Raw genomic sequence first — 13,564 nt, 5'->3', positions numbered from 1 at the left:
GACATCAGAAGTTTTGACACAGTAATCCGACCAAGGAAAATAAGTCTCGCAGGTCATCCCATTTTGCATTCTTGTAATGCCAAACAACACGAGGCTGGGAATAGACATGAGATAAAGGTTCCATTGGAGAATACACAATCACCAAGTTGTGATCTGAAGTGCCTAAAGGACCTCTCACTTCGACTGTGTACTTAGAAGGGTTGTTTGTGAGAAAAAGATCAAGCGTATTGGCTGTATGATTAGGATTGTCTGGTATTCTTGTAGGTAAATGAACAATCTGTGCTAGATCATTAGTAATTGCAAAAGCCTCAGATCTCGACCTGCTGGGTCGGTGTGACTAGAAAACAGAAGCCAGCTGGAGTTGTGAACATTAAAATCACCAAGGAAAATTACCTCACTGTTAGGAAAGTTGGACTGGAGAAAGTCAAGTTGCAAAGAGAGGAAGTCAAAGAGCTCCAAGTGATTAGTGGAGTTGGGAGAACGGTAGAGACAACAGATGAATTTGACACAATGAGGTAGAGAGATTTTAAGCCAGAGAAGATCAAAGAGAGGAGATTCCAAATTGCCAAGTCTCTGACAGGGAATATCAGAACGGACATATGCACAAGTACCACCTTGAGGCGAAAGGAATCATACAGCGAATAATTTGGGCATCTGAGATGAGCAGTAGATGAATCAACCGATAACTGAGACAAGAGGTTTGGCAGACTGCAAGCGGAAATGTACATCGTTGAGATTAGAATCGAGACCACGTATATTTGTGAAATGAATTAGGAAGTCCTTGGGAAGTTTAGATCTTTTCGCAGATAAGCTTGCTCTATTAGTTTGACATTTAATGGTGTATTCAATAGTAAGAAAAAGTGGTTGGGACATGCTGTATGAAGTAATGAAATTTTTGGATATGGCGTACATGTGGTAAGAATATACCCAGATCCTTGACATAACATGGCCTTGACAATGCTCCCCGCATACACACTACTCGGACTTCCTCCAGTCACTATCTGGCAGAGTAGAGGTAGCAAGATTATACACTAGCTGATCCGGAAGCCTCCTAGAGAGTTACCAATAGGTTCGGTCCGGTGTACTAACTAGCGGCCGGTCTGCGAACACCGTTTTAGAGCTGTACCCTCGAAATGTAAGGAATATTGGATCTCGCCATGACGTTCATCATAACCTCAAAAGTCATCAATCATACTGCATGATGGAAGAGATAGGGAAGAGTTGACCGGAACTTAGCTCTAGAGACTAAACATGGGTTCCACCACTTCAAGCCTCCAATAAGCAAAGTTGTGGTATTTCACCGGTTGTTGAGAGTCATCTACCACCTAGTACTGCCTGGTAACATAGAGGGGCGGCGTTCCTCCATGTGGTGTGGGCGCCACAACCCGACCCCTGCTTACGTTGGTTCACATCTGGGTGGTCACCCACCATGTACTTGTGCATGGAGGTTATACCCAGGATTACTAACAGTCCCACCATCGTGAAGGTGCAAGCAGAGGATTTGGCTGTCACAGATCGTCCATACTTCGCCGAAATTGGGTCCACTTGACTTGAATGTCACCCGAATATCAGATCCATCAGCATTTTAGACTCCCAGGTCGCAAGTACAGCTTGTCTGCATATCTGAGAGAGTGTCTGTGACAACCTCAAGGATATACTAATAATTAACAAAAAAATATTATACAAGGAAGTGAGTTTAGTTATGATATTCGTTTGCTTCCTCTTCTCCTTCAATCCTTGTACAGCCAGGCTTAAATTTCCTGGAGTACAAGGGTTCTCTCTATGCAAAGCCCACCAAAATAAAGTTTTCCGCAGTCTACACCAGTATATTAATAACCGAAAAAAAAATCATGTTAAATATTATAATGATACAAAAGTGGTGTACACTACAAATAGGCGAAATTTATTATTTTTTTTTAATTATTAATTACAATTTTTCGTGGAACACAGTTTGAGAAATGCTGCTGTAACGCATGTAGTGGTCTTTCATGCACAGCAGATAGACGAGAAGTTCCCCATGTTCAGCAGTTCTGTGCATTTACAGCCCCATGAAGAGTGAAAAGATTCTGAAAATTTATTTATGTTTTTTATGATTGAAGATTTCAAGTGAAGGGAACACATTTCACCTAATACGGTAACATAAAAGCCCACAGAATTCCAGTTATCAGTATTATCGCAAATGCAATAAGATCGAATTTACTACCCGTTTTTAATAGATTGAGCTAACAGAGAAGCCCAATAAACCAGAACGTGGAAATTGTTTTTATTGTTTTATGGCAGTAACCTCCAGAAATGTGTTTTAGAAAAATATCACAAAAGCGTTCAAAATTGATTCTTATAATGGAACATATGATAACGATGAAAGTGTAGTGCAATTTCCATTATAAAAATGACCTTTTAGAGAGATAAATAGCTTAGTTATATAGTGAAAATTTCAACTCCAGAGGACTTGGAACGAATTAAAAAAAAAAAAAAAAAAACAATGTTTTTGGGTTTACATTAAGATATAATGTAAACATTATATCTTATACATTGCGAAAATTATTTTATAATTTTCACAATACCTCCATTTATTCCTACAGAATGATAAATACGTTTCCATGATTTTTTTTAAGTTTGCACTGGCTGGCAAAAACTTAAGTAAAGTTAAGTAAACTAAAGTAAAGTCGGGGAGTGGCTGTAATTTGAAAGACTGATTTCTCTTATGTTTTTTTTTAATGGTAGTATTTGAGACAAATGTTTATGTTACGAGAGTATTCCTATCTGTTTTGTTACTTTGTATATCTGGTGAAATGTTAGATTAGGAAACGAGGAGTCATAGTTTGGTCATTCGCTTCCATGAACCCAATTTTCCTCAGCATATTTTGTTCTCTTCATTTCATATTTTTAGTTTAGCACCAGATTCGGTAAGAATATGAGCCCAAAACTGTGCAATTTATTATTTTTCTCAGTTTTTTACAGTAAAATATCAAAGAAAAGAAAGCACTAAAATGTGCAGAAAAACAGGAAGAATGTGATATAATCAAAGTGATATTGTTAAGGAGCTTGAGATTTAGTAGAAAAAACAGATCACAATGAGCAAAACAAAAAATGATCAAACATTTAAAAAAATTACTTAAAATTTTTTTTCTACATAAAATTTGGAGAAAAATACCCATCTGAATACACACACATGTATTTTTAATTAAATACAGGCTGGTCTCGATTAACGCGATTAATTTGTCCCGCGAGCACATCGCGCAAACGCGTTAATCGAATATAATAATCAATAGGAAAAATTATAATTGGTCCTTGACCTTCTGGAATGTCCATAAAGAATTTTAAATATACCTTTTAAATAACTTTTTAACTGTATACAATGTAAAAGATAATGGAAATAATTATGGAATTAAATGTTTATTGCATAAAACAGTGGTTCCCAAACTGAATATTTAAAATTTTCAAGGGAAACACGGCAATACACGACATCTGTCGGACTCGGCACGAACTACTAGCTCGAGGTAGTTCACTTTCAGCATTTTTTATTACGATTTTTGGACATAACTACTAAATGGAACTGTTAGGTATTTCTTTTGGTCTGGGTGCGCCTTGAAAAAATTACTGAGACACTAAGGGCGCCATGAACCGAGAAAGTCTGGGAACCTCTGACATGAAATACACAATGAAGAAATGACTGTTGCGGAAATATTTGAACAGTGTTGACTTTCTCTTTTCATCAATCAATTTCCGATTGCCGACAACAATCTTCTCTGGCCCCTGGCGAAATAAATATCGTAGAGAACCTCAAATCTTTTGTTTGAGGTTCTATGCGATATGAAAGATTTCATCTAATTATTTTACAGTTATCTCCTTCGTGGTAACATTTTCATCTGGCTCATTTAAAAATTTGAATTTTTATGCAAGTGTGCATTGACTTTATTAGCAGGATATTCTTCTATTTCTTGGTGATTCCCTTCTACTTCTCTCTCTCACCCTCTGGGTAATCCAGAATTTTTTATTTATTTATTTTTTTTAGGCTGCTGCAGCATAAGACTCAGGCTTCCTTGCACCATATGGCTAATAATAATAATAATGTAATAGCCCCCAACTGTTCTTTAACCTCAACACATTGTGTGTTCAGTTACTGCTATTATACAGGCAATATATGGTTGTTAGTGTCATTACTCCATGAAAGAAGATACTCCTACAAGTCTGACTATTTTACAGTAGAGCATCAACCATTTTCTAATTCTTGATTTTAACGGTTTGTATGGATCTCAGAAACATTATGACAGTTTCATTTTTATTGATGACTTTCTTGAAGAAATGGTGGATATTCAAATTAAAGTATTTTTGTCACTTGATTTTAATCATCTTTCTATTCACTTCCAGTTTTTTACATACACATTTTAGCATGCATCAATAAACAATTATGAACAGTTACATTTTTCAATTACTGTTATCAATTAAATGTCCTTAATTAAATGTCTCATAATCACAATAAGTGGTTGTTTGTTTGTTATTTGGTTTTTAGGAGCATTAGCAATTAAGGCCATATTGCTCTGGGGATATGCAGTGGCCTTTCCCTGACCTTTCCGCATCCACCATATTTGGTGGTGATGGCTCGAACCCCGGTCTAATCAAGAAGCGTGTGCTACGCACTGCTGCTCCTTACCACCTGGCAAAGGAGGCGCCACAATAAGTGGCATCCACTGTATTTTGATAACTGCTAATGTAAATAGAGTCTGACTTCTCTTTAACGAACTTCCATATAGCGAATTTTTCTATGTAGCAAACTTTTTCAATTTCCCCTTACATTGAAAATAGTTTCTGTATAACAAAGAAAATTTCCATATAACGAACTAATTTTGAGAATTGGGTACACATTCTTCGCACCTCTGGCCTTTAGGCAATAGAGCTGACACTGTAGAAAGCACAAATTAAGAACTGAAAGGATAAAGAATTAAACACTTTAGCTTTTAATAGCTAAAGGATTTAATTCTTAAGAGCATTCCACAATTTAGTGTTGTGTGTAAAGCATTTACTGTACCGAGAAGTCGCGCTGGTCAACTGCTACCTATGTGTCCATAGTCATTGGCAAAGATTAAGGAATATTTCCGACATGGATATGCTCTGGTCAACCTGTTTTCTATTGTAAGCACCATATTAGAGAATTAGGAGAGAGTGATTTTCCTTTATCCCGGAAATTCATCTGTTGTTTCACAGAAATGAGTCATCCACACTTTCACTAAACAAGACACTGACTTTTAGCATTAGCATTAGTTGAGGCATATGATGCAAGAAAGCAAGCTTAAACAGCAAAAAAAAAAAAAAAAAAAAAAACCCTTCCCATTTCACCCATCCTGTCACTCCAAATGTTTGTCTAGTTCACCTTAAATTTATTTAAGTTATCAACTTCCACAACAACAGATGGAAGTCAGTTCCAGCAATCAACTACCCACTGGCTAAAAGCAAACTTCCGCACATCTATTCTACAACTGTCTTTCCTCAATTTCAATCTATGCCTCCTCGAGTTCTTAATCTGAGCAAGCAGAAGTACCCCATCAGCACTGAACCTGCTCAAACTATTCAAGGTCTTATACACCTCGATCAGATCATCCTCGCAGGTGCCTAGTCTCAAGATGCTGCAACTCGCAGAACTCAAGCCTTTCTTCGTAAGCACACCCCCTTTGTTCCACTTAGCAATCTTGTTGCTCTTCTCTGTATCGTTCTAGCAACTCTATATCCTTCCTAAAATGAAGCCTCCAGACCTGTATACAGTACTGAAGGTGTGACCCGACCATTGCCTTATACGAAGGGATAATCACCTCCTTGTCTCTGCTAGCAAAATTCCTATATAGCATTGACAAAACTCCTTGACCTGCTCTGGCAGCCCATCTGCACTGCTCAGAGAACTTCATATCTGACTGCACAATTACCCCCAGGTCTTTTTCATTCTCCACCTCCTTGAGTGTAGTACCACACAGTTGGTATGTTTCTCTTGGGTTACTGCTACCCATATGGAGTACTTTGCATTTGTCAAGGTTAAACTTCAGTTGCCACTTCTCAGCCCATCTGCCTAACTTTTCTAGATTCCACTGCAGTAGCATACTGTCTTTATTGTCATTAACAACACTGTCAACCTTGGTATCATCTGCCAACTTGGACACTGAGCCTGATATACCTTCATCGATATTACTGATAAATACACAAAACAATGAGCCCAGCACCGAATCCTGGGGGACTCCGTTAATAACATTAGTCCACGTAGAGCAGTGTCCATTTATTACCACTCTCTCCTGTCTCCCACTCAACTATCCCTTTATCCATTACAGTAACTTGCCCTTAATGCCATACTGCTCCAATCTGTATAGCAGTCTTCCACGTGCAACAGTATCAAAAGCTTTCCTGAAATCCAAGTACAGTCAGTCCTCGTATAGCATGATAGTTGTGTTCCTATAAACCCTCGTGCAATGCAAAATCGTGCAATATAAACAACAGGCCCTATGGGAAAAATAGGGTTAGGTGCCGACCACCCAAGATTGAACACACATTTGTAACAAAAACAGTCGTAATAAAATATTGCTAATGCTTTTGCTTCTATCGTAAGCAAACTTGTTTTTTGTTTGATTTTCTATCCAAACAGATGACAGCCGTTTCATCTCTTCCAATTCTTTGTCTTAATCTAATGGATTTTAATTACACTTTGAGTTGTTCCTGCTATGAAAGTTGTTTTTATTTTCTCTGCATTCTTTGTAATTCTCGGCATTGCCTCATTTAGGTCTGTAGCACGTGCAATATCACATGGTGTTTCATTTCGCTCAAAGCATTTCACAATTTCATATTTTTTCTCTATCGACAGAGGCAGAATGGCCATAAGCCTTACTGGAGAAACCCTGGTGGGTTGGAGGCCGGTGATTTTGGCCATAAACCATAGTATGAGGCCACTATAAATTTTCCCAGGTAAGAATTTTGACCCAGTCCGCCTCTATTTATCGATATTGCTTTTCTTTTTCTCTCTGAATCTGCAGTGTCTTCACCAGGATGCTTCATTTTCACACCTTTTAAGTATTTTATTCATTTTTAGGGAATAAAGCAAAATTACAGAACAAGGAAGCACGCTTCATACACATAAAGCTGCGCCCGTGTAGCAAGTGAATAAACAACACCGTAAAGCAGAGATTAACACCTCACATTTAACTAACGCACATTTCTAGAGGTTACTACCATAAAACAATAAAAACAATTTCCAGTTGCATTTCTGCTAATGGAATCGGTTATAAACTGGTAGTAAACTCTATCTAATTGCATTTCCAATTATACTGATAGCTGGAATTGTGTTGGTTTTTATGTTATTATGGTGAAATGTGTTTCCCCTTCACTGATATAAAAACAAATACATTTTCAGAATCTTCTCTTCATTTCTATCATGTTGCGTTCGGTTGGGGTGATTCTGCGTTCGACTGCCATTTCTTGTAAACACAAAGGCGAATCGTGCATAAGCGAATTCGGTTCGTGTTATATAAGATATCGTTCCCCTATTTATAAATCGTGTATGATCAAATTCGTGTAGTGTAAACGTGTTATACGAGGACTGACTGTATATGATATAAAAATTTTAAAGGTGATATATGTGTAGCTGGTAAAAATAGTAAGGAGAGAATTAGTCTCAGTTAGTGCAAATATGGCTTGTAATGAAAAACTAAAGCTTTTGGTAATAGGCAAAAGTAAACAACCCCGACGTTTCTAAGAAGTAAAGTTGTTAGAGTTGGACTAGAACTACAACAAAAAAGCTTGAACGACAAGTGAAATTTCTGAACAGTGGATTTTAAAATTTGACAGAAAGATGATGAAAGAAAACAGAAAAATTGCTTTGATTGTCGACAACTGCATGCCCACCTTCACTCGGTAATTTCAAAACTCACAAATGTGAAGCTTGTTTTCTTCCCTCCGAATACCTCATCTAAACTGCAGCCAATGAACCAAGGCATTATCAAGAATTTGAAAATGCACTACCGAAGGCACATACTGAAAAAAATTTATACTGAGAATAGAAACCAGCCAACCTATAGTTTCTGTTATAGATTTGCAGATGTGCATATCAAAGTTGGCAAACGTTTGGCATCAAGATGTGACGGAAACAACGATTAAGAATTATTTTGCAAAAACTCCAATTAACAGCGATGAGAGAGATGAACTGCTACAATCTTGGGAAGAACTCCAAGCAAGAGGTTTGATCAGTGGAGAAACTGTTCTTGAAGAATTTCTAGGAGTTCATAACGATGTCACAGTAGCTGAATATCCAAGTGACTACAACACTTTGGATAGTATTCAAAGAACTAGTGAGAATATCGACGATGAGTTGTATGAAACTGAAAGCAATGAGGGCAATATTAAACCTTCTAAACATGAAATGTTTTCAGTGATTGAAACTTTGCATTGAGGCCTTCAGTGTGAAGAAAATGTGCAAGAAAATATATTTGAGTGCTTAAACAAATGCAAATATCTTTATAAACGACGAACAGTAAAATCTAGTGTACAACAAAAAATAACCAAATATTTTACGACATAATTCTTAAAAGTGTACTAATATATTGTGTACATCATGTAAGTAGTCATTTCTTAATATTATTTATTATTATTAGCATATGGTGCAAGGAAGCCTGAGGCTTGTGCTGTACCAGCAAAAAAAAAAAAAACCATTTCTGAATTACCCTGACAGAGAGAGAGAGAAACACCAAGAAAGAGAAGAATGATAATATCCAGCTCAGGACCCTGGATGTGCCAAGCCCATACTCACCAGATGTGAGCCACTGGGGTAGTTAATTAAAATATTGCATGTATTCGAAAATTTGGTGAACAAAAAATTTATTCCCACATGCACCACCTTGCAAAATATCCTGCCAGTGCAACCCATGGCTGCCAGCGATAATTTTTTTTTATTAGCATTAGCATTAGTAGAGGCATAAGATGCAAGAAAGCAAGCTTATGCAGCATCAGTCAAAAAAAAAAAAAAAAAAAAAAGAAAAAAAAAAACACCCTCCCATTCGTTCCAAATGCCTGTCCAGCTCAGCCTTAAATTTATTTAGGCTATTAGATTCCACAAAAATATTTTTGTTGAACTGTAATATTTTTCTGAATGGTTAGAGTCCTGTAATTTACCTGATGTAATTTAAAGCAAAAATATTCAATTAGTTTTAAATTTACATCTGGTTAGGCAATAAAGTTCCCAGACTGGTGTAATTAAAAAAACAAAAAGTGAAGGAGCTCAAAAATTGTTTTATTTTTATTCAAAGTAATCACCATCTGACTGACTGACTGCACTTATTACTGTTCTAAAAGTTTCTGAAAACATTTGACGAAAGCATCCAAAGAGATAATGTTCGATTCAGCAGTTTGTTCAAGTATTTCTTTATATCTCAATATCCTGAAATCTCTTTCTGTTGAGAGCAGTATTCAACTTGGGAAAGAGGAAGAAGTTTGCCAGTGTTAGACTGGCAGAGTAAAGTAGATCTCTACAATGCCATGTTTCATCAGAAATGTCTTAACAATAAGTGTAGAATAAGTAGGGGCATTTGTGCAACAAGAACCAGTTGCCTACATTTCAAAATTGTGGCCTCATCCAGGAAATGCCCTTCAATAGCCTTTGAGCCACCTGTATGTAGAATGTACCATTGACTCTCTCCCCTTCAGGTACAAATCCCTTGTGAATCACACTATTTGTTGAAAAATGTGATTAGCATCACCTTGATCCTGGACTTCAGTAAACAAAACCTTTTTGGGCTTTGGTGATAATTTTTAAGTCCATTACATGCTCTCAAGCTTCATCTCTGGGTCATACTGAAACACCCAACACTCATCTCCAGTGAAAATATAGTTGAGGAGATTAGGATTTTCTTGATAAGTCTGAATGAAGTTTTTGCATGATGACATTCCTTGTTGCTTCTACTCATCCATGAAGCTGTGAGGCACAAATTTTTCAGACCTTCCTGTTCCCTAAATCTTTATCATGCAGAATTTGACGAATTTTATCATTATTCATATTCAACTCATCGGCCATCATTCTTGAGGGTCAAACTACAGTGGCGCACTATGGCCTTAGAAATCTCTAAATCAACCAATCAAACTACAGTCTCTGGCAATGTTTTGTATTAATGTATACCAAAGAAGATGGCTGAACTGATAATCTGCTTTCTAGTTACAAGAAATGAACAGGTATTTAGTACAGTGAATTCCGGTTATTTGGGCCACCGGTTACTTGGGGAAGCCGTTTATTTGGGGAAAATCTTAAAAAACAGAAACCAATCAAGAAAATAGCCAGGGTTTACTTCACTTAATTGGGACAGTATGCCGTTTAATCGGGGCAGGAGACCGCAGCACTGGTACCACGTAGTTCGGTCGAAATTCTGGAGGTCACAACAATAAAATAATAAAAACAATTAGTTTATTGGGCTTTTCTGTTAGTGAAATCTATCATAAACGGACAGTAAACTCAATCTTATTGAATTTGCGATAATACCGACAGCTGGAATTCTGTGGGGTTATTATGATGAAATGTATTTACACTTCCATGAAATCTTCAATCATATAAAAAAATTAATTTTCAGATCTTCTGTTCATTCCTATTTTTAAAGCTTTGGAACTCGTTACTCCGTTCTCACTTGCGCGTATTGTGTTACTTGCAATTTGTGTGTGCCATGTTTTTTGTTATTGATTGCATATCTTTTTACTGTTTTAATTTTAACCCGCCCACAAATGTCAGTGAACAGAAATGTCAACTAGTTCATATGTACATATTACAGTACGTATTATTTATTCCGATTATCACGTATATTCTTCCGATTTTCAGTTATCATTTAATTTTTTAATTGGTAAGGTAATAAAGGGTAAATTTGTGCTTAATATATCTTTGCTTTCATAGCCTGTGGATAATATTCCTCCTATTTTCACTAATTATAATCGCTGTTTAATAGAATTAAAATTCAATTCACAAGCGTGATCACAATGACTGGCGCTTGCTGCACATCGTATAGTGAAACGTACTTGACTATGTTGAGTTTGTCATAACGTGATTTGATTGTACAGTGAACCAATTGTAAAAAAAAAACTACTTATGTGAAACTTCGGATAATCGGGACAGCCGCTTAATCGAGCCAAAATGCACTAGTCCCGATGTGTCCCAAATAACCGTAATGGACTGTATTTTGTAATTTTAATTTACCATCGATATACTCCTACTGGAGTAATAGTAACTGATTCAAGTTGCTGGGTTGGTGATTCCAAGAACATTCTTTTGTGAAAATGTCATCCGCGAGTCACAGCTCCGGTCGGGGAAATCCCCAAGGGAGATTTAACCACCTGAAGCAAATTCCTCAACCAAGGAAAACAGGATCAACTGTATTACTCAGGAGCAATTTTCGACTTAACAAAGTTATTTACCTCTGTGCTTGCTGACATTTTGTTATCATCTTCTAAAACTGTCTAAGTTAATTTTTAAGAATTATTACTTATCTAATTCTGCTATGTACCTCTAAGCTTTATCAAATTTACAAATATGTCTGATGAAAGCTCTTCATCATCTGATGGACTGTCAGGTGATCTGACTGTCGCACCAGAGCTTGCAGAGGCCAGTCTGAAAGGATTTCAGGAGCCGTTTGTACAGCTTGTTAAAATCACAGAGGATGAATTTTCATCTGAACAGCAGTCACTCAGCCAGTGAGTGAAAAAGGCCCATTAAAGTTCCTCATGACGGGATTCAAACCCGAGCCTTTTACGCCCGGTGTGGGGAGGACAGTAACGATACCGCTGTGCTACCCCTGCAGACAGTAAAAAACAGCAATGAGTTTTTGAAATAGCGATTTGGGGGGGGGGGGGGCCTCTGATCAGGATTCTAAGCAGATGTCTTTTTTGCCTATAGGATAACGTGCCACTGGGTTGATGGATGCTCACTTCTTGGGCCATTGCAAACATCCTCGTGTTTGTCTTTGAACTGCTTACACCATTCAAATACACTGGTACCACTTAACATGTCATCACTATAAACAGTTTTTTAACATCTCATACGTTTCCGTTCCAGATTTTCCCAGTTTGAAACAAAATTTGATATTTGTTCATTGCTCCATTACAAAATAGAACAAGAGAGACAACAAAAAACAGAGAGACATAGAACTTTAACGCTACTAACAAAACTGGTTGTTACTTGCATCCTGCCATCCTGCTGGACAATCTCTTCCTCCAGCAGACCACCATCTGCTGGAGGAAGTTTGAACTACAACATATTGCTTCCTTTTTTTCAAACTTATCAAACATGATTGCAACAGAATTACATCCAATAACTTTACTGCCACACCTTGTATAACAATATTTATATGATATGAATCAATCATATATCCTGATTTGTCCCAACTGGCCTTTTCATGGGAGTATAAAAAACTGAGGATGATGATTGATCTGAAGAATGTAATAATACATAAATGTAGTTAGTGTTACTGGTTTCATGGTGCATCAGCATCTGTCCCATCATGCAAGTGTTTTATGTCTATACATGTGTCCATAGGCCAATTTATATGAAAGCAGAAAAATTACACACACACACACACACACACACACACACACACACACACTAGGAATTTGCATGCTCAGATATGTTCACACTTTGAAAGAATTACAAGTTCATCACTTAGTGCACTGAAGTTCTAAACAATGTTACCTGAAACACTAATAAATTTATAATCGTAAGATCTGTAGTAGAGTTTTTCCTACAGGTTTGGACATCTGTTAGGTACTGTAGAGAGTACATTTTAAACACAAATACTGAAAACATTTCATTTTCATTCACATTACTTTGAAATGGTCATTTTTGTGAAACTGTTGAAGATTAGCCAAAGTGTATATGATTGAGCTTTGAGCTCATAATTAGAAAATGCAGTGTCACAAAATCTTATATAAAGCCTGACATTTTGTACATCAGATGTTTACAAAGCAGGAGATTACTGTAATTTAAATCAGGTTTCAGCAATATACTTTAGGTTGACAAAATTGAACACTTACCTTCTGCTTCTTGAACTGAAAAATAAAATAAATTCCATTAATTCTGTGCTATAATTGATAGTAATAATAAAATTAACCATTTCAGATACATACAGATATTTATTGAAATTTTAAATAAATATTCTACTAATTCTTTGTAATGCATTTAGAAATGCATTTACCTGGAGAGATTCATGAAGCCTAAATTGTTGTTTTGCAATCTATTTCATGCAGCCTAATGTAGCTGCATGAATTGACTGCAAAACAACAATTTACCCTGCTATAGAGTGCATAAACAAAATAAATGTAAACCTGTTTCTCAGTCGATAAGCCACATTTTGAGACATGGGTATGAAGGAGGATGGAAAAGATAAGGTGGGATGATAAAGTAAGAAATGAGGGGGTTTTGAGAAGGGTAGGTAAGAAGAGATGTTTGATTGAAATAATCAGAAAGCAAGAGAGAAATTGGACTAGATATGTGTTGCAAGGTGAGGATTGATGAAGGATGTGATGGGGAGAAAAGATAAGGAGACCAGAGGGAGATTAGGGAAAACTA

General features: G+C 36.7%; 1 protein-coding gene across 2 annotated transcripts in view; it reads right to left on the bottom strand.

Annotated features, from left to right (window-relative positions):
• LOC150091063 (transformer-2 protein homolog beta-like) overlaps positions 1–13,564 on the bottom strand; it is a 160,767-nt gene that overhangs the window by 85,328 nt on the left and 61,875 nt on the right. For both annotated transcript variants that reach the window (XR_016547404.1, XM_090381536.1), the window contains exon 4: positions 13,030–13,044. Coding sequence is in view for 1 of the 2 variants with exons in the window: in XM_090381536.1 (XP_090237662.1) it covers positions 13,030–13,044 (15 nt within the window). In the remaining variant the exon portion in view is untranslated. The remainder of the gene's footprint in view (positions 1–13,029; positions 13,045–13,564) is intronic.

The sequence above is a fragment of the Mastigoproctus giganteus genome, chromosome 1 (genome assembly GCF_048544385.1).
Source record: "Mastigoproctus giganteus isolate SK-2022 chromosome 1, ASM4854438v1, whole genome shotgun sequence".
Taxonomy (NCBI): Eukaryota; Metazoa; Arthropoda; class Arachnida; order Uropygi; family Thelyphonidae; genus Mastigoproctus; species Mastigoproctus giganteus.
The sequence above is the reverse complement of the archived record's forward strand: the minus strand, read 5'-3'. Positions and strand labels throughout refer to the sequence as shown.